Consider the following 22,250-nt stretch of genomic DNA (forward strand, 5'->3'; position numbering starts at 1 on the left):
AGGAGAGAACCCAGAAATGGACCCACAAACGTATGGCCAACTAATCTTTGATAAGGCAGGAAAGAATATCCAATGAAATAAAGACAGTCTCTTCAGCAAGTGGTGCTGGGAAAACTGGACAGCGACATGAAGAAGAATGAACCTGGACCACTTTCTTACACCATACACAAAAATAAACTCAAAATGGATGAAAGACCTAAATGTAAGACAGGAAGCCATCAGGATCCTCAAGGAGAAAGCGGGCAAAAACCTCTTTGATCTTGGCCGCAGCAACTTCTTACTCGACACGTCTCTGGAGGCAAGGGAAACAAAAGCAAAAATGAACTACTAGGACGTCATCAGAATAAAAAGCTTCTGCACAGCGAAGGAAACAATCAGCAAAACTAAAAAGCAACCGACAGAATGGGAGAAGATATTTGTAAATGACATATCAGATAAAGGGTTAGTACCCAAAATCTACAAAGAACTTACCAAACTCAACCCCCAAAAAACAAATAATCCAGTGAAGAAATGGGCAAAAGACATGAATAGACACTTCTCCAAAGAAGACATCCAGATGGCCAACTGACACATGAAACAATGCTTAACATCACTCATCACGGAAATGCATATCAAAACCCCAATGAGATACCACCTTACACCTGTCAGAATGGCTAACATTAACATTAACAACTCAGGCCACAACAGATGTTGGCGAGGATGCAGAGAAAGAGAATCTCTTTTGCATTGTTGGTGAGAATGCAAGCTGGTCCAGCCACTCTGGAAAACAGTATGGAGGTTCCTCAAAAAACTAAAAATAGAACTACCCTACAACCCAGCAATTGCACTACTAGGTATTTATCCAAGGGATACAGGTGTGCTGTTTCAAAGGGACACATGCACCCCCATGTTTATAGCAGCACTGTTAACAATAGCCAAAGTATGGAAAGAGCCCAAGTGTCCATCGATGGATGAATGGATAAAGATGTGGTATACATATACAATGGAGTATTACTCAGCAATCAAAAAGAATGAAATCTTGCCATTTGCAACTACGTGGATGGAACTGGAGATAGTATTCTAAGCGAAATTAGAGAAAGACAAATATATGACTTCACTCATATGAGGACTTGAAGAGACAAAACAGATGAATATAAGGGAAGGGAAACAAAAATAATATAAAAACACGGAGGGGGACAAAACAGAAGAGACTCCTAAATATGGAGAACAAACAGAGAGTTACTGGAGGGGATGTGGGAGGGGGAGTGGGCTAAATAGGTAAGGGGCATTAAGGAATCAACTACTGAAATCATTGTTGCACTAGATGCTAACTAATTTGGATGTAAATTTTAAAAAATAAAGTTAAAAAAAAATTCTCTCACTCCTTGTCCCCCCACTGTGACTCTTCCCTGCTCATGCTGTCTCCCTCTCTCAAAAATTAAATATGTTTAATACTGCAACCACTTACAACTGAAACAAAAGTTTTACAAGACAGAATTTACCCTTATGTGAACTATATTCTGTATTTTTCTGGTTTTGGGTTTTTTTTTTCCTTTTCTGTGCCTGCTATAATTTACTAAACTAATGTCATGACTTACTGGTGAATTACAATCTATGATTTCAGAAATACTGCTTTATTAGGAAGGTTTTTTTTTTTTTATTAAAAAAAAATCTTTTTATTCATTTTTGAGAGAGACAGGAGTGTGAGTAGGGGAGGAACAGAGAGAGAGGGGGACACAGAATCCGAAGCAGGTTCCAGGCTCTGAGCTGTCAGCACAGAGCCTGATGCAGGGCTCAAACTTGTGAACCGCGAGATCATGACCTGAGCTGAAGTCGGATGCCCAACTGACTGAGCCACCCAGGTGCCCCTAGGAAGGTTCTTTTTAATGAATCTCTTGGTGGTAAAACTTTTATCTGGAAATGCCTTAATTTAATCACTTCTGAAAAATAGGTCATTTGGTATACATGTGACATGTATTTTCTCTAAGCACACTGTCTTCAACTTTACATTGCTTTTGAGTCTGCTGTCTGATTGTGGGTAATCTTTAAGTTTTTTCTGTGTATCTTAGGATTTGATGGTCTTTAGTCCTTTTGTAGTTTCATTGCAGTGTATCTAGGTGCACATTTTTATTTAGCCTGTGTGGTATACTTTGTGCTTCCTGTATCTGTGGAGTTATGTCTTTAACTAGTTTGGAAAAATTCTCAGCCTTTATATCTTCAAATATTTTTCTCTCATCTATGCTATCCTGTTTTTCTGGGATTCCACTTGTACATGTGTAAATACTGTATACTCTGTGGCTTCTAAACCTCTCTTGCATATTATCTGTCTCTGTACCTCATTCCAAGTAATCTCAAACTGACGTCTACCTCTTTTATTTTACCACATCTTTTTTTTTTTAATTTTTTTTTTTAACGTTTATTTATTTTTGAGACAGAGAAACAGAGCATGAACGGGGGAGGGGCAGAGACAGAGGGAGACACAGACTCGGAAGCAGGCTCCAGGCTCTGAGCCATCAGCCCAGACCCCGACGCGGGGCTCGAACTCACGGACCGCGAGATCGTGACCTGAGCTGAAGTCGGACGCTTAACCGACTGAGCCACCCAGGCACCCCTACTACATCTTTTTTAAATTGACATATAAATTGAATACTATAAAATTCATCTTTTTAAAGTGGCTTTTAGTGTATTCCATAAGCTTGTACAACCATTGCTACAATCTAATTCCAGAACATTTTCACTTCCCTACTGCATCTTTTTTGAGGTGTGTCTGGCCTATTTTTTTCATCCATCCTCTAGGTAGCTGATGAATTTTTTGGTTTATTTTTTACGGTTCTTATTTGGTTCTTTCTGCAGTCTGCCTAGGTTTTTTTGTTTTGTTTATGTTTTGTTGTTTTATTTTGTTTTAAGTAGGCTTCATGCCCAACATGGGGCATGAACTCACTACCCTGAGATCAAGTCACATGCTCTACCGACTGAACTCACAAAACTGCGAGATCAGGACCTGAGCAGAAACCAGGAGTCAGATGTTTAACCTACTGAGCCACCTAGGTGCCCCACTGAGAGGATTTTTTTTCCCCTCTGCCAAGATGCAGAGGTCTTAAGTACTCTCCAGCCCACTCACAGGTTCTTTGATTTATTAATGAGGCTTCTGTGATCTAGCTCCCCCATCTTGCTCAAACCCCAAGTTCCTGTGTCACTACCCACATGTCCTAAGGAGAGCCTTTGCCCATCACAGCCTGATACCAATTTCAGTTATTTGATTTGTTTTATTTTCTATTGCCTCTTTTTTTTTAACTTTTTTTTTTTTTTTTTACATTTATTTATTTTTGAGAGAGAGAGAGACAGAGCATGACCAGGGGAGGGGCAGAGAGAGAGGGAAACACAGAATCCGAAGCAGGCTCCAGGCTCCATCCAGGCTCCGAGCTGTCAGCACAGAGCCTGATGCGGGGTTTGAACTCACAAACTGCGAGATCATGACCTGAGCCGAAGTTGGACGCTTAACCGACTAAGCCACCCAGCCGCCCCTCTGTTGCCTCTTTTGAGGATATTTCTATGGTTCCTTACACTGCAGTACAAATTGTGTTTTTTATTTCTGGTTGTTTGGGGGGTTTTTTAGCCAGGGGTAGGAGTAGGGGATGCTACCATATGCTAAAAGGCAAAGTAAAATTAAACTCTTTTTGGGGGTGTCTGGGTGGTTCAGTTGGTTAAGCATCCCACTTCATCTTAGGTCATGATCTTGAAGTTCATGGGTTCGAGCCCCGTGTTGACTCTGCTGACAGCTCAGAGCCTGGAGCCTGCTTCAGATTCTGTGTCTCCCTCTCTCTCTGCTCCTGCCCTGCTGTGTGCTCTCTCTCTCTCAAAATAAACATTCAAAAAATTTTGTTTGTTTCTCCTTTCTGGTTGCTTGGGGTTGTTTTTTGTTTGTTTGTTTTTGTTTTTTTTTGTTTTTTTTTTTTTTTTTTAGCCAGAGGTAGGAGTAGGGGATGCCACCATAATGCCAAAAGGCAAAGTAAAATTAAACTCTTTCGGGGGGGCAGGGGACCACTGGGGTGGTTCAGTCAGTTACTCATCTGGTTTCGGGTCAAGTCATGATCTCATGGTTCCTGAGTTTGAGCCCCGCATCGGGCTCTGTGCTGACAGAGCTCAGAGCCTGGAACCGGCTTTGGATCCTCTTTCGTCTCCCTTTCTCTGCCCCTCTCCTGCTCACGCTCTGTCTCTCTTTCTCAAAAATAAATAAACATGGAACTCTTTTTGAATGTTTATTTATTTGAAGACAACTATTAGTACACACAAATTACCCACCTAATTGCCGCTTGTGTTCCATCTAGTTTTTGCTAGTACCGCTAAATAACCGTCTTTATACCATTCACTTAAAATTCTAAGTTCATTTTTTGTTTGTATTTTGTGGTTCTTACAGGATTATGTTGACAAAGAGAAGGCCATTGCCAAAGCACTGGAAGACCTCAGAGCCAACTTTTACTGTGAACTCTGTGATAAGCAATATCAGAAACATCAGGAATTTGACAACCACATCAACTCCTATGATCATGCACACAAGCAGGTGAGGAATAGTTGCTTGCTAACAAAACAACACTTTATTTGTTAGAATTATTGAATTTTATAAATGTACCCCAAAAAGCTTGGTGACTATGGTTTCTTATATCTGCCAGTCTTTATCTGAGGTCTATCTGACTTACTTTTTTTTTTCAGTGACAAGTCCTGACATAGACCTCCCTCTTCCAAGAATTTATGTAGAGAATTGTGAGCTTCATAAATCTTGCATAAAGTTTTTGGCTTTGATTATTTTCTGAATTTGTATTTAATTTGGTAGTTCAACTGAGGATCACTAGGAGTTTTATTTCCCTTTCTCTCTCTTTGTGAACATGTTAAACTTTGAATAGTTATCCCAGACTATGGGTGCTTCATCTTCTATATACAGGAGTTCATGCTTTATTGGCTACTATTTCCTATCAGTAAGTTATTTTGTTATTTGGTATACCTTGGAAACTAGATAAATCTTGAGAAGGAAAAAGAATTAGATGCTGTTCTAACTTTAACAAAAACCTCTGATGCTGCATGTTGAAGAGCTTGCTAAAAAGTAAATTATACTTTCTTTGCAGTCTTTTTTGCTTTCACTGACTTAGAAAATAAAATTGTACCTAACTAGATACTGGCATAAAGAAGGTGGCCCAGGGGGGATTTTAGAAGAAAGAAATGGATCTTTAAATTTCTGGCTTATTGAATAATTTTGAGCCATTTGATGTTGGGTGATTTTAGCAGAATTTACTAGGTCTTTGAAGGCATAATAGTTGTATTTGTTAAACTTGTAAGATTTGTGAGCATTGCTGGAATGCTGTCTTAAGTGGATCTGTTGAACCAACTTTTTTTTTTAAATACCTTTGCTTCATCTTTCAACCAGCCATAAGATTTCAGTGCACAAGAGCAAGCTTTAAGCTTTACTAGCACAAGGATAGTTTGTAACCTGTTACACTTTTTGCAACAATCTCTCTCATGTTTAACCACACCTAACCAATTTAAGATGCTTCCACTGATAGAATTGTATCCAAGACAGCTTTTGAACTTTTGATACACCTTTGGACATTGTGTATTATCAAGGTCTGCTTAATTTGAAGAAGAGAAATATAGAGAGGATATATATGGACAAGATATATACTGGAGTTACCTTACTTTTTCAAAGAAACATCTGTCAAGAAAGAGTTACAACAGCAAATATTGCTTATCCAATAATTTTTATGGCTTCTCAGTGTATACATAATTCAAATTTGGGGGTTATTTTTTATGGAATTGAGAAAGACTTGTAGCATCTAAACACACAACCACCTTTTTGGGCTCTAAAAATTTCTTCAATTAAGAATTGTCTACGGGGGACAAAATTGTCTGTGGGGCGCCTGGCTGGCTCAGTCGGTGGAGCATGTGACTCTTGATCTTAGGGTCGTGAGTTCAGGCCCCACGTTGGGCTTAAAGCGTACTTAAAAAAAAAAAAAAAAAAAGAGTTGTCTGATAAATTAGGACTCCAGAAGAAACTTTAGGCACCAGAAGGACGTTTAGAAAGGTTACATTTTTAGTTGATGAGAAGTCTCTTGAGTAAAGTTTCTATTAGAAAAAAAATAAACCAGGAAAAGTATAATTCAGACTTGAGCAATGTTTAGATTGCTTTTTAAGGGAAAATATTCTATCCAAGCAACAGAATTACAAATGAAATCTGAGCAGAAATGCAGAACTAGTGAAATTCACATCGACAGCATTAATGTGAGGGATGATAATGTTTTAGTGATGCTGCTTTCAACTTGAGAGTAGTAGTAATTGTTACAGCTCTGGTTCATTTGAATTTGACATGTCTGTTCTGTGCACCTTGGGATGACTTCATTCTCTCTCCATGTTTCTCTGTTGCAGTGGTTTTCCACATGGGGAGTTTTGTCCTCTAGGGAACACTTGACATTGTTGATTACCACAATTAGGAAGATGGTGCTACTGGCATGTAGTGGGTAGAGGTGCTTCTAAATATCCTACAATGCACAGGAAAGCTCCTTGCAACACAGAATACCTGGCCCAAAATGTCAGTAGTGCTGAGGATGAGAAACCCTGTTCTATTAAGACTACTGAAAAACTTTCAAAGACATATGATATTGCAAAATCATTTGGCCTTTCCTTGGTACAAACAAATCACTGTCATTTTAAGTCCCTCATCATGTTATAAACATTTGTAAAGTGCTCATCTAGATGATCCCAAATACTATTTTTTAGATTATCATTTCATTTAAAAATGGAAATACAAAATTAAGGGTTTCTTATAAGGAACTTATGGACTACCTTTCTCCATTAACATAGAAAAATGTCTGCAGTCCTTGGTCTGGGAAGAAATCTTTAGCTGGTATGGTTAATGAATGCATGTGAGCCTGTTTCTTCACCATGCTCAAAAGCCCATCTTAGGTATTAAAAAAAGAATGAATGTAGTGTGAGTTTGTTGTTTTCTTTGGTTTTGGCGGAGTGTTCTGTATTTGGTTGAAACATAGGCTTTTTCATCTTTCTTTATACTGCCCTCTTAGTGCAGATAGAGTAGAATCTTGAAACAATGCTGTAAATATATAAACAAAAAAGTGCACAGTACTAAATTTTTTTATAGTTCTCTTCCCTTTACTTAGAATTTCTAAAGAGCCTTTAATTGCCCTTGGTACAACACAGCTAAATAACCTCTAAGAGGAGCTATGTCCTGTTTTTCATTCCTCTTTGATGGACATGAACTTACCATACAAATGGACCTACCATTTTCCAAATTCATGCTCTAAAATCATAAAGACACCCTGTCTTGTCTTCCAGGAAGGCACACAGGATTATTATGAATCTGAGATAATAGGTAAGTACATTCAACCCCTATATTAGTAATCCCTAGTTTGCATCTTCCATCAAATTTTTACTATTAAAATTTCCAGAGAAATAATCTATCCTGTTAGTGGTAAAACTAGTAGTATAGACAGGATTCTGAACACGCCCTTATCTTTATTAAGCACAAATAATCTCTCAAAAAAGGGCTGTGTGGTCACCCACGTTTTGTGGTGATTTTGGGGGGTTGTTATCATGTGCCTCTCCCTATTCACTAGTTTTTCTCAAAATTTCCAAGATTTTTGTGAAGAAAGTCACTACCCTGCAAATATGAAGACCCAGCTTTTTTAAAGATGAGAAAGCTAATTAGACATTTTGGCTCTTTTCAGCAGTTTAACTCTCATTTTAAGGTGATAATTTCAATACATTTTGAAGGGTAGTCCTCTCCATTCTTCAAAAGCTAGCTCAATCTGTGATTCCTTTTTATGTAAGTTAGTCCTAATATGCCTCAGAGCTTAATAAACATTAGTATCCATCTTCTATCCCTCTTGGCTTAATTACAGTACAGTTAAGGTTACTTTGAAACTAAACATTTTTCATCTCTACCTCCTTGCATCTTTGATTATTTTGCATAGCTAAAAACAGGTCTACTAGTGGATATGATCATGGAAACCATTTTCTTGAGCTTTTCAGAGGGCCTAAATTTCAAACTACAAAGAACATTGTTTCCCAGAAGTCAATTTGTAGCAACACAGTAATAATAGTACCTTATCTTAACACTGTTTTTTTTGTTATTGTTTTGCTTTCTTTGGTGCCTTGCCACCTAGTCAGGATTCTCCCAGTCTTACTCTCTTTTATTTGTGCCACTAAGGGTCCTCCTCTTCACCAGCCTCCAATACATAAACCAGAGGTCACAAATTGTCCCACAGATGTATTTTGTCTGGTCTTTGTAGTGTTAGATTTTTCCCATTTAATTTTGATTGGTTCTCTGTCTTTTAAAAATGAGATTTTATATAATTCAGGCTTTGTCTTATCTTGAAAAATTGAAATACCTAAGAACATTGGGCCTGCATTTCAACATAACAGTTGGCTAAAGCTGAATAGTTGCTATCTCTTTAGAAAGTCACATGCTCACTCTTCAATTAGATGTCTCTTACATCAACCTGTGTGATTCACTATATTGACTGCCAAATCCTTCTAAACATTTGAGTTTGTGACCCAGGCCCAGACCTTCCTTTTCTCTCCACACACACGGTTCTAATTGACAGTGGAGAAGCAGCACATTGAAAAGCTGCCTCCTTATTCATCTTTAAGTGTTGGGTCCAACTTCTTTGCAATTTCAAAACCATCTGCAGTAGTCGCATCCAGTTTATCAAAATCTGGTACATATAAATTAGCGGCTTTGGGCAATTCTTTTTAGAAAGAATCAGTGTATTGGTCAGAGGAAAGAATGCTTTCAACCTGCTAAAATAGCTTCAGTGTGAAAACCCCTTTCACGTTTCTTGAAAAGACTGAAGTTTCATTTAATACCAAGGTCTGTTTCAACAGTAAAAATAGTGGTTTTATGAGCTGTAAATAGCTGAACTAAAACAGATTAAGCCTATAGTAAGTACCCCTCGATGACTGCTCTGTTCTGAATTGTACACAATGGGATCTGTGACTGCGTGATTTAGTTAACTCTGTCTAAACTGTTACAATTATTTTGGGGCAGTATTGCTTACTTTTCGTTGACTGTTATGTATATCTGGTATTACCAAGGAATAGAAGGCTTAGTTTTCCTCATGACTCAGAATTGAAATAGGTTCTGTGTTGAAGTATTTTCTGAGAAATTCCTTGGTGATGGAAGGAATGATCATCTTTGGACTTCACATGGACTTCATTCAGATTTGGACTGGCCACTCTCCACTTGGAGTTGCACTGCTTACTGTTGCAGTTTTGCCCCTCAAGATATTCTACTGTATTTGCTCCTCTGTGTGCTTGGCACACGGGGCATCAGGACAATAAGCACATCAAAACCAATTGGACCTCTGGCAAGCCACTACAGGTTTGAGGAGCTTCAGACTGGGTTCCCTTTCTTCAGTGCTACTTTGATACTCATTGCAAGGGAAACACAAATGGAAATGTTTAAAAGGCAATAAAAAGTAAATAAAATAAGAGAGAAATAATTTTAGGGCTAAAATACAAAAGAAACTGAACTCTTCTAAAAGAAGTGTAACCACAGGGGTGCCTGGCCAGGTCAGCCAGTGGAGCGTGCACCTCTTGATCTCAGTGTTGGGAGTTCAAGCCCCACATTGGGGCGTAGAACTTACTTTGAAAATAATAATAATAATAATAATAATAATAATAATAATAATAATAATAATAATAACAACAATAATAGAAGCGAAACCACTTAGATACTACTGAAGATAATCTACACATATAATCTATATTTCATGTGTTTCTGGAGTGTTTATCCTTAGAAAACTGTAAATTGATTATTATAAACAGGTGAAATAGATTAGGAAAGCCGTAAAGTATTTATGAATCCCAAAGCTTTGTAGATGTTGACTTAAACAGCATAATTAGCTTCTGAAGAGATTATGCCTGGAGAAGCAAAGCAGATATGAAGAGGAAGGCTTCCTAAGAACTTGAGACATTGTAGTTTTATTTTAGTAACCTGTAGCAGAGAGATCCAAGTTTGTTACTGCTGTGTGTGTTATTTTCTTTGGAACTGTTTTGCTTAATAAAAGAATGACATTATTTGGCTAGTCCTCCAAAAACTGAGCATGTTTTGAGTCTGTACACTTGTTGAATCTTATGTACTCACCGCCTCTGCTCTTGTTGGGAATAGACTTCTTAAATCCAGCTATCACAATCTAGTTAACCTTAGAAAATTCTTGTTTCTGTTTAGGGAAACCATCTGCTTTTGTGAGCAGGCAGGGGTAACCCTAAACAGACCCTTTGGGAACTTCATTTGCTGGTAAACTCTGTATTCTCTTCCTGGGAATTTCTGACTCTGTTCTTCATTTTGATACACATTCCCAATATGAATTAAAATGATTCTACCTTACATTCTGCAGTTTTCAACCTGTTTTCTGGCCCTGCACATTTACATTTATTACAGTGATACATTGTGGTGGAGACTCATATATGAGGCTATATGTTCTGTTGTAGTCTGAAAAGGTAAAGCAACCTAAGAAATAATGATAGTCTGTGAGTGACAGTCCTGAAAAGAGAGCTCTGAATTGAGATGCTGCTATTGCATTTGCTTTAGGCCTAAGCAGTTCTTATGAATTATGCTCCTTTAAATTTTACAAAGAGGTCAAACCTTTGCCTCCAGATATGATTTTGAGGGCTATATAGTTGTATCTATTTTTTTTAAGTTTTGATTCATTTATGTTGAGAGGAAGAGCAAATGCGAGCAGGGGAGGGACGGAGAAAGAGGGAGAGAGAGAATCCCAAGCAGGCTCCACACTGTCAGAGCAGAACCCAGTGTAGAGCTTGAACTCATGAACTGTGAGAACATGACTGGAGCCGAAATCAAGAGGTGGATGTTTAACCAACTGAGCCACCCAGGCACCCCTATATAGTTATATTTAAAACTCATTATCCACAAAACCACAGTAGTTTACCACTTCACACATATTAGGATGGCCAAAGTTAAAAAGACATCGTAACATATGTTGGAGAGGAGATGGAAAAACTGGATTACTCCTACATTGCTAGTGGAATTGTAAAATGGGGTAGCCCCTCTGGGAAACAGTTTGGCAGTTCCTCAAAATGTTAAATATAGAGTTACCATATGACCAGTGTATACCCTTGAAAAATGAAAATATGTGTCCACACAAAAATTTGCATAAGATTGTTCATAGCAGCGTTATTAATAGTACCCCAGAAGTGGAAACAGTGCATATATCCAACAACTGATGAATGGACAAACAAAATGTGGTATATCCATACCATGGAATGTTATTCAGCAATAAAAAGGAATGACTTAGTGATAAACACAACATGCACAAGTCTTGAAAATATTACGCAGAGTGAAAGAAACCAGTCGCAAAGACCCCCATATTGTGTGATTTTATTTACATGGAAAGTCTAGAATAATCATATCTATAGAGAACATATATTAGGTTTCCAGGGACTGTGTAGAAAGGAGTAATAGGGAGTGACTGCTCATGAGCATGGAGTTTCTTTAGAGGGTAATGGAAATGTTCTAACTAAAATTAGTAGTGATGCTTGCATAGCTCTGATAAACCCACCAAATTTTACACTTTAAATGGGTGAATTTTATGCTATGTGAATTGTATCTCAATAAAATTATTTTTTTAATCTCATGATCCAGCTTAAATTTTGGTGATGGTGACTGTATGTACATATACGTACATGTATGTGAAAAAAACATGTTACAGCAGGCACAGCTTGGTACTGTAAGAATATACCACACTTTGAAGGCTTTTTGCTGACTTCCTGAAAATACCAAAGCAAGTATTTAACAAGAATTTTATGACGTATTAATTTGATATTCACCAAATGATAAGTATTGTCATAAATGACTAATTAGGACTACTCTTAGCAAGAAGAATGACTACTTCTGTATTTCCCTCTGATTTTTTTCAGTATCTATAGTCGGCATTAGTGTTTAGTTTTCTCTGTTACTGAATAAAATTTATTTTCATCACTTACTGATAAACGTGCTAAAAAGAAAGACTTTACATCCAATGTCCAGTAACTTGGTTTCCTTAACCATTCAACTGTAATCTTCCTTCCCTGAGTAGTTGAATGCTGAGGCTTTCTGTGTTCTTTCCTGGTCCTTTTCCTTCTTCACCACATGGTGATGTTCTGGATGGTCTCATTCAGAAGCATCAAACACCAAGACTTGCACCCAGGTAACCTGGCCACGTGATAGCTAGAGCGTGATTACTCCAGTTTGGGAAGGGAGAGGAGATTAATGTTGTGTTGTGAAAGAGAGGCAGGAAATGGTGGGGAGAAGAGGCTATGGATTTGGGGTATGCAGGATTGTTGACATAGGGGAAAGAAAGTGGTTGAGGTTCAGAGCCGAATTAGGGACACCTGGCTGGCTCACTTGGTGGAGTGTGCAACTCTTGATCTTGGGGTTGTGAGTTTGAGCCCCATATGGGTGTGGAGATTTACTTTAAAAAAAAAAAAAAGGTCGATTATACTTAGAAAAAGAGATTGCAGTACAAAACAGTTTCTTTACTATTCCCTGTCACTGTTCATTATCAACAGATAATACATGAAGTATTTAGATGTGTTCCTTCTCCCGATTTATTTTAAAACTGAAATACGTTATTGAGCATCTCTTGTGCCATAGACAACTGTATGTGCATTGCAGGGTTAGTTACAAAGACTAAGCTTTAGTCTCTGTTCTGGGAGAGGAGCATTGTTGTTGGTGAGAAGAAACCGTGGACAGTCTTTTGACCCTACAGAGACAAAATCAGGTTTTCTCTTGAGAGTTCAGTAAATATTAGAACATAGGATTGTTAGTGGCAGTAGGAAATACTCTGCCTGTTTTTTGATGTCTGAAATTCCCTTCATCTGGAAATAATAGCATGTTTCTTTAAATTGAGATAAAAGATTTAAAATACTTGAGAAAAAGAATAATCAGATTTATTCCTAGTAGACTATACCCAAATATAAACTTCTAGCATCAATTTTTGTTAGAAAAGAGTAATACCAAAAGATAACGAATATTTTATTAATTCAAAAGCTTATTTTGTTAGTAGGGAAAATTATGTGCAAATGTATCTTTGTCTCATTCATTCCCAGGTCAAACGCCATGCCACTCCTTGCTAGTCACACTCCACATTATTGATAGTGTGGGCAAATTTATCACTCACATTAAAAATCTGGTAAGATTTACCAGATTCTCAATTCTCTGGTTTAATTTGTTCAGAGTTGAATAGTGGTGCAGGAGTTTGCAGAGTTGGGTAATCGTGGAGTAGATATTTTGCTGCCAACACAGTGCTATTTAAGCTGCGTTTTAAGAACTGGAATGTCCTGGGGCGCCTGGGTGGCTCAGTCGGTTACGTGTCCGACTTCGGCTCAGGTCATGATCTCGCGGTTCGTGAGTTCGAGCCCCGCGTCAGGCTCTGTGTTGACGGCTCAGAGCCTGGAGCCTGTTTCAGATTCTGTGTCTCCCTCTCTCTCTGCCCCTCCCCCGTTCATGCTCTGTCTCTCTCTGTCTCAAAAATAAATAAACGTTAAAAAAAAAAAATTAAAAAAAAAAAACAAACTGGAATGTCCTTTACATTGAAGTCGTCTTTAGCACAAAGAACATGGTTATGTGGGTGGGTATTTCAAGCGCTGGATCATTTCTTAAGGTCTCTCCCTATATTGGTCTTTGGGAAATTTAATGGAAACTACAGCTACCATGTGATTGAGAATCAGTGAGAAAGAAATGGCCACTGTGTTCTATGCCACAAATGTATAAGCTTTTTTGGAAACATGCCATTGGTTTTTCAGAACAGGATCTTCAAACCCTTTGATTTTGAATGGGGTTCAGTCTCCTTTACCTTGAATGAAATTCTGCCCAGCTGAAAAATGTATTATATGACTTAAATTGTTACTAATAAGCTTAAATAGTTCAGTGAAGAAACAAATTTACTAGCAATACTTCAGAAGGCATAATTTATAATTTTCAGAGACAAGGACATAGTAGCTTTGGAGTTAGCTTAAATGATTAATTATATCCACTCAGATCAGACTGTATCCCAGTTTGGAGTAGTCTAACTTGAATTTTTACGTATGGAATGGAATTTGCTTGGCCTTTGAAAAGTTTTTGGATTGATGACACGTCAATAAATGTTTTTCCTTGCATAAGCTCTGTCTCTTCATTTAAAAAAAATTGGGGGAGGGGGCACCTAGGTGGCTCAGTCAGTTGAGTGTCCGACTTCAGCTCAGGTCATGATCTCACAGTCTGTGAGTTCGAGTCCCGCATTGGGGCTCTGTGATGACAGCTCAGAGCCTGGAGCCTGCTTCGGACTCTGTGTCTCCCCTGTCTCTCTGCCCCTTCCCTGCTCATGCTCTGTCTCTCTCTCTCTCTCTAAAAAAAATAATAATAATAAACATTAAAAGAAAACTTTTTTTTTTAACATTTATTTATTTTTGAGAGACAGAGACACAGAGAATGAGTCAGGGAGGGGCAGGGAGAGAGGGAGACACAATCCGAAGCAGGCTCCAGGCTCTGAGCTGTCAGCACAGAGCCCGATGTGGGGCCAGAACCCATGAACCATGCAATCATGACCTGAGGTGAAGTCAGACATTAAACCGACTGAGCCGGCCAGGCACCCCGAGCTCTGTCTCTTCTTTGACAGGCAGGTATGTTGCTCCTCTGTTCTCACCTTGAAGAAGTTACCTGAAGTTGTGTTCCTCTTCAGAATTTAAGAGGAAAGTAAAAGTACAGGACACAGAATTTCATATGAGCATTTAGTTGCAAATGAGCCAGGCTTTTCCATGGACTAAAATAACCAACTCTGGAAAACCTGACTCTGAATTAGGGACTTTTGCCTTTATAAAAATTACTTTTTAGGAGCACCTGGGTGGCTCAGTCTGTTAAGTGTCTAGCTCTTGGTTTCAGCCCAGGTCATGATCTCACGACTTCCTGAGTTTGAGCGCCACATCAGGCTCTATGCTGGCAGCATGGAGCCTGCTTGGGATTCCCTCCCTCCCTCTCTCCCTCTCTCTCTCCCTCTCTCTCTCCCTCTCTCCCTCTCTCCCTCCCTCTCTCCCTCTCTCCCTCTCTCCCTCTCTCTCTCCCTCTCTCCCTCTCTCCCTCTCTCTCTCCCTCTCTCCCTCTCTCCCTCTCTCTCTCCCTCTCTCTCTCTCTCTCTCTCTCTCTCCCCTTCCCCTGCTTGTGCTGTCCCTGTTTCTCTCAAAATAAATAAACTTAATTTTTTTAAATTACTTTTTACATAGGAAATTGAGAACTTTCTGATATCCTTTTTGCCATTTGACCTAATTCTTTTTTTTTTTTTTTTTTTTTTTTTTTTTTTTTTTTTTTTTTTTTTTTTTTTTTTTTAAGTAATCTCTACACCTAACATAGGGCTCAAACTCATGACCCTGACATCAAGAGTGGTATACTGTACCAACTGAGCCATCCAGGCACCCATGGCCTAATTCTGTCCAGAAGTAAGGGGCTTAACATTTTAGGCTTTTTGATTCTCTAAAGAATGAGACTTCTTGCTGGATGAGAGTAATAGCTAGGAAAACCATATATCTCATATAACTTAACTATGTCCCTAATAGAGATAGGAAAATATTTATCAAACTTTTCTACAAGTGGTAAAGAATTTATTTGGGGAAAAATTAAGGATCCAGTGTTTCAGCCAAATTACTCACCAAGCATTTACCAGATGCTTTCTGTAGACTTAACTACTGTTCTGTGCACTACGGTGTTGATTACAAAGATCAGCTACGTGAGCCCCACATTGAGTGTAGAGATTGTTTTTAAAATAAAAATTTTTAAAGGAGGGGCTCGGCTGATAAAGAATGTGACTCTTCATCTCGAGGTTGTGAATTCAAGCCCCACATTGGGTGTGGAGATTACTTAAAAAATAAATAAAAGTGAAGTTTAAAAAAAGAGCAGCTACAGTCTCTGCCCCAAATAAAAGAACAGAGACAGTATTGAACTTCTTTTATTTATGTTTGAGAGAGAGGGAGAGAGTGTGAGCAGGGTGGGGTGGGCAGAGAGAGGGAGGAAGACACAGAATCAAAAGCAGGTTCCAGGCTCTGAGCTATCAGCCCAGAGCCCAATATGGGGCTCAACTCACAAACTGCGAGATCATGACCTGAGCTGAAGTCGGATGCTTAACCAACTGAGCCATCCAGTTGCCCCAGTATTGAACAATTTTGATACATAAAGTGCTTTATATTTATTTTGACACTTACCCTCATAAACCTGCTAGAATGGCCCTATTTTTCTCATGGGGGAAACTGGAGCTCATAGAGATGAAATCATCACTTGCTTGGTAGTTAATGGATTTGAACACAAGTCTTTCTGACTCAAACTTTACACATTCTGCTTTTCTGAAAGGCAAAAATAAGTATAGACAGAGCAAAGTATGATGGTTGCTAGATGAGTACTTAACAAAATACTAAGTTCAGAAAGAAGAAAAAAATTTTATGAGGTATCAGTAAAGACTTTGGAGGGGGATTTAGTCTGACCTTGGGTAGAATCTGTTTTTATCATCAAAATACCCTCACCTGAAAGACCTCAAACATACATTTTGGGTTTGGGAGGGTTGCCAAGCCCTATCTCTAAGGTTTGGGTTAGAACTCTGGTGTTCCCAATTTTACATTTGAGACTTTAAAGTTTGTAAAGGTGATTTAGGAATGTTTGCTACACCCTGTTTGGTGTATAGCTTCACCTAGAATGGGGCTGCACTCAGATTTGTTTTACTGACCTCATCCCATTTTCATCCCTCCCTACCTCCAATTATGTTATGGTAAGAATTTGAGATACAGCGTCTTCAGGATGATGTGGACATAGTCTTATCCCTTCAACTTCAAGGTTGCACCAAGTGGTTGCTGAATGATTGGAAAGCCTAACCTCTGTCTGATTTAGCTTGGAAACTCCAGGCTTTGATAAAATGCTCATTCTTCTAGAAAGTATCCTGTAGTTTGGGAAATAACTCCTAAAAGTAATCAAATATTTGTAGGAAGGAAGGAAGGAAGGAAGGAAGGAAGGAAGGAAATGACCAGGCACTGGGAAATTTTGCAGGCCTATGGGGTGGCTAGAGTGAAGATGGCAGATATGAGAAAAACATATGTTCTATTTAAATTTTGGCTAGAGCGCCTGGTAAATGTTTGGGGCAGAAAAAAACTAAGTTTGTAGCCTGAAATAATGATACAATAGTCCTGACAGGCTCTTTCTGTCTCATTCTCCTTGAAAGAAAGAAATTGGAATTCATATTTATTCAAGATAGTTGATCCACCGTCTTGAAGTGGTTTTTATAAAATTCTTAATTCTGGATAGCCAGCTTTAGGAAAACATTTTGCCAGCTGTTGGTTACTTGAACATTCCCAAAATAAAGGTAAATGAAAATAAGATAGACGGTTTCTAGGTAGCAGTGGTCTTTCCTGAAGTTCTGTTAACTGTTTTTCCTGAATGTAGACAGGTCCATGTATCCAGGAGAGATTATTACTGTGTCAGTCTCTGTGTATGTATACATATATGTGTTGTACAGGTGCTTCCCTCTCCCCCCACCCTTTTAGAGTTGATGGCTTTGTCCCTGATTGTTCAGTATAATAGTTTGCAGATTCACTAAGAGAGCCTGTGTAGTAATGCTTGCTTTATTTTTTTTTCTCTTCCACTCTTGTTTTATTTTTACTTTTTTTTCTTTGTGATGTGACATTTTCAGCTGATGTATTGAAAGCAAATCCTTCTAATTTGGGAGCCCAGATCACAAGAGTGAGTTTTTCTACTAGTGTCTTTAGCTGTATATCTTTTTTTGTGTGTGTCTTTCCACCCTTTTCCCTTCCCAATTCAAAAATATTCAAAACACATTTCATAAATATTAGATATGAAAATTCCTCTGTCTGTTGAACATCATGCCCTTCCACAAAGCAATGTCCACTTTATATTGGGTCAAATTCCTTTTCCTAATGCTATTGTAAAAGCATAGGCTAATGTATGTGTTTTGTTTTGGTTTGTTTTTTATATTATCTAGTGTGTTGGAAATAATTTTAGTTCTGTCTTCATTGCAGATATGTCTGGACTTTGTCACCAGTGTGTCATCAGCACTGTTCTTTTTTGGTTGTTGTTGTTTTGTTTTGTTTTAAGGAAAATTATATACTAGTTTCTGAGAATAAAAGATTCATTCTTTTATCAGGATTTTAAGTAATAAATCCTTTGACTTATCTCTGTTCTCTCCTCATCCCCTGGATGTTCCTCTCAGGGCCATGAAGGAATGGAAAAGCTATACATATTACTCTCTAATTTCAGCAGACTGACCAGACGCAAGTGGTCAGACTGGTGAGCTCTGAACATGCTAGCATTGGAAGATGGTTTGTGTGATAGTCACAGGAAAACTTCATGCTGAAAAGAAATAGCACCTTTTTATGGTGAAATAAAAGTATGCTTTCTATTTGTTTTGATTCACATAACCTCCCCATGTAAGCTGTACATTGCTTTTTAAGATCTTACTCCTGGGTAATTTTCTGTACTAGCCTAACCCCTTTCTGTTCTCTTTGGCTTGTGTTATTACAATTTATCTCATGTTCTGTTTGTTTAGTTTTGCATCCTGGAGGAGCAGGTGATTAAATAGTCCCTTTTTTTTTCCTCCTAATGTTCTAAAATTTGCTTGTTGTATCTGAAAACATTTAATTTTGCCCAGTAAAGTAAGTGGTATGCTGTCCTAATTAGAAATGCAGGTACTCCAAGTGTTTTATCCAAAGTAATCTGCCATTGTGGTTTCAGTTACTGAGAGTATTAAACAGTGTGTTCTACGCTAGCACTATAACCATTGATTGAGGGTAAATATTCTAAAGGCCTTGTTTTCAGGATCCCCAAATTATTCTAAATCACCCACCCTCTGTTCCCTTTGTTTTTGTTTGTTGTTGTTGTTGTTACACCAGAGATTGAAAGATCTCAAGCAGAGAGAGTTTGCTCGAAATGTCTCTTCAAGATCCCGCAAAGATGAGAAGAAACAGGAAAAAGCCCTTCGGCGGCTCCATGAATTGGCTGAGCAAAGGAAACAAGCTGAATGGTGAGGATATGTTCCTTTATTTTCTTTTTTTTTTTTTTTCCTCTCGACGTTTTATTTTTATTTATTTTTTTGAGAGAGCACGACAGGGAGGGACAGAGAGAGAGGGAGACAGAATCCCAAGCAGGCTCTGCACTGTCAGCACAGAGCCCTCTGTGGGGCTCAAACTCACGAACTGTGAGATCATAACCTGAGCTAAAAGTCACGAGTCAGATACTTAACTGACTGAGCCACTCAGGCACCCTGAGGATATTTTCTCCCAGAGGGTTCTACAGATAGTTATAATCCTTAAGATTTTAGATTATAATTTAAGATTTAAGAATTATAACCCTTGGGGCACCTGGGTGGCTCAGTTGGTTAAGCATCTGACTCTTGATTTCAATTCAGGTCATGATCTCACAGTTGTGAGATCAAGCCCCTTGTGGGGCTCTGTGCTAGGCATGGAGCCTGCTTAAGATTCTCTCTCTCCTTCTCCCTCTGCCCTTCCCTCCCGCTCACTCTTCCTGTCAAAAAAATAAAAAAGGAATTACAATACTAATTAGTGTATCTTTCTTTCAAACTGAAAGCATATCTGTAATTAGAGTGTAATATACTGATGAGGAATATGCACTTCTGAGGCCCTATCCTACCTTCTGTCCCACCTTAGTTATCTAAGCTCTATGCCTCAGTTTCCTTATCTATAAAATGGAGATGATAATAGTAACAATTTACCTCTTACAGTTGTGAGGAGTGATTATCTTTTCATCAAAAGTGCATTATAGGGGAGCCTGGGTGGCTCCGTCAGTTAAGTGTCCAACTCTTGATTTCAGCTCAGGTCATGATCTCATAGTTGTGAAATCAAGCCTCACATTAGGCTCCACACTGGGCGTGGAGCCTGCTTAAAATTCTCTTTCTCCCTCTGCCCCTCTCCCCTGCTCATGTTCATTCTCTTTCTCTCTCTCTCTCTCTCTCTCTCTCAAATAAAAAAAAATAATAAAAAATAAAAAATAAAAAAAGGCCTTAGAGTGCCATGCCATAGAAGATGCTCAGTAAATTGATAAATTCTACAAATATTTTTCCCATTTTTCAGCATTCTTCTGTAGAAAAGCACATATATTACAGTATTCTGTTTTATAGCTAAAAAGTACTGGCGCAAAGATTCAAGTGTTATAACTTCCTTTTAAGTACTATACAGTTAGTAATAACCACTAAAACCTAAGTATTCTATCCATTTATTTCTCTGCAGGTTCCTACCTTCTTGAGTGTTCTTTTTAATCTTCCTTCATGGTTCTTGATGATTAAAACTTGGGAGCTGGTATTTAGCCTTAGGTGGAATTTACCCCACTTGGGGTGGAATTTCCAAGCAACTAGACTTTGGGGACCCAAAGCATCTGAGGATTCATGCAGTATGTGCCCTGATGAGAAAGACTTAGGCCCCCATGTTTGTTTGTTTGTTTATTTTTTTCCAAGTTTATTTATTTTGAGAGAGAGCACAAGCAGGGGAGGAGCAGAGAGAAGGCAGACAGAATCCAAGCAGGCTTCATTCACGCTGTCAGCGCAGAGCATGATGTGGGGCTGAACTCATGAACCATGAGATCATGACCTGAGCCGAGATCAAGAGTCAGACGCTTAACCGACCGTGCCACCTAGGTGCCCCCCATGTTTGTTTTTAATGGCTGTCCAGGATCAAAGGAAGTAACTGGTTACAGTAGAAAGAAACTATGACTATGGTTGTGTTGTTTTTTGTTTTTTTTTTTTAACGTTTATTTATTTTTGAGACAGAGACACAGCATGAACAGGGGAGGGGCAGAGAGAGAGGGAGACACAGAATCGGAAGCAGGCTCCAGGCTCTGAGCCATCAGTCCAGAGCCTGACGCGGGGCTCGAACCCGCGGACCGCGAGATCGTGACCTGAGCTGAAGTCGGACACTCAACCGACTGAGCCACCCAGGCGCCCCTGACTATGGTTTTTAAAAGTTTACAGCCAAGTTGGGGCCACAGATACCAAGTTCCTGGACTTACTAGGTTCATTTTGTCTCTGGATCCTTTTTTTACTTACTTCTCTGAGTGTTTTGGAAAAAGAAGGAAGGGAGAGAACACATAGTATAAGTTGTGAAACAGAATTAACTGCTGAGCTCTAATGTTGAGTTAAACTGCCTATAAACTGGTTCTGATTCCTTCTTTGGGCAGCTTTTTATATAGTAACATGTTACTCTTGGGCATATCACAAAGCTATCTTCTCAAAAAGTATATACCGGGTCACTTTCTAACTTAGGATGTATTTTAATACATATTTTTCTTCAGAAGTGTCTTGGTAGTTGTCAGTTTCATAAGCAAACAGTTAAAAGATGACCAAGTAATCTCTTGGGAGAATAAAAGAAGGTTTGACCAATCATCAGGTATTTCATTGTCCCAGAATTAATAATGCATGACCCCATCATATGTATTATTGAATTAACATGGTAAAGAGTAAGCAAAAGAACAAAATAAGATCCCTTCTTATTCACCTAGAGGGTCTCTTTGCCATGAGGTAGGTTTCGTGGCACAGTGTGTCTCTTGCTATCTAAATCTTTTGGGTTCCTGTCTTTCATTAGCAAGAGTTTTTAGAGAACAAGGGATAACATATCATCCAAATATATGTAGTCCCTGAATTTAGGATAGCTTGTAGCTAGGGATCAGATAACAAGACTTCATCTAAATAGATACCTGATAAGTTTACCTTAAGTTTGGCTTGAAAGGTACCTCAAGTGTATAGTCCACACACTGTAAAAATTTCAGACATGACATGAGTTTAAAACACTGGCTTTGAGGCTTCTCTGTGTTCCTTTTTTCAGAGCTGAGAAAGTGTTTGGTAGCATCATGATCATCGTACAGAATGTCCAGAAATCAAAAAACCAAAGCAAATGCCAGACATACTAACCAGAGACTACCATAGAGTAACACAGTGGAAGTTTCTGACTGTGATAAACTCAGAAGATATCCACATTTTAAAAAGTAAAATTTGAGGAGCAACTGAGTGGCTCAGTCGGTTAAGCGTCCAGTCTTGATCTTGGCTCAGGTCATGTGGGTCCTAGCCTCGCATCGGGCTCTGTGCTGACAGTGTGGAGCCTTCTTGGAATTCTCTCTCCTCTCTCTGCCCCTGCCCCACTCGATGCTCACTCTTTCTCTCAAAATAAATGAATATACTTAAAAAAAAAAAAGTATAATTTGAAAACACAGAGGAAATTAGAGGGTTTTTTTGAGC

At 38.6% G+C, this 22,250-nt stretch overlaps 1 protein-coding gene across 12 annotated transcripts in view; it reads left to right on the top strand.

The window, feature by feature from the left end:
- The window catches only part of GPATCH8 (G-patch domain containing 8), a 101,350-nt gene that overhangs the window by 72,307 nt on the left and 6,793 nt on the right, over positions 1–22,250 (top strand). For 11 of the 12 annotated variants that reach the window (XM_019434758.2, XM_019434763.2, XM_019434765.2 and 8 more), the window contains 4 exons: positions 4,397–4,540; positions 7,318–7,354; positions 17,685–17,734; positions 18,901–19,031. In XM_019434758.2, coding sequence (XP_019290303.1) covers positions 4,397–4,540; positions 7,318–7,354; positions 17,685–17,734; positions 18,901–19,031 — 362 coding nt within the window. The remainder of the gene's footprint in view (positions 1–4,396; positions 4,541–7,317; positions 7,355–17,684; positions 17,735–18,900; positions 19,032–22,250) is intronic. The other variant, XM_019434759.2, reaches the window with a different exon arrangement.

Source organism: Panthera pardus, unplaced genomic scaffold (genome assembly GCF_024362965.1).
Source record: "Panthera pardus isolate Hobbes unplaced genomic scaffold, ASM2436296v1 HiC_scaffold_3, whole genome shotgun sequence".
NCBI lineage: Eukaryota > Metazoa > Chordata > Mammalia > Carnivora > Felidae > Panthera > Panthera pardus.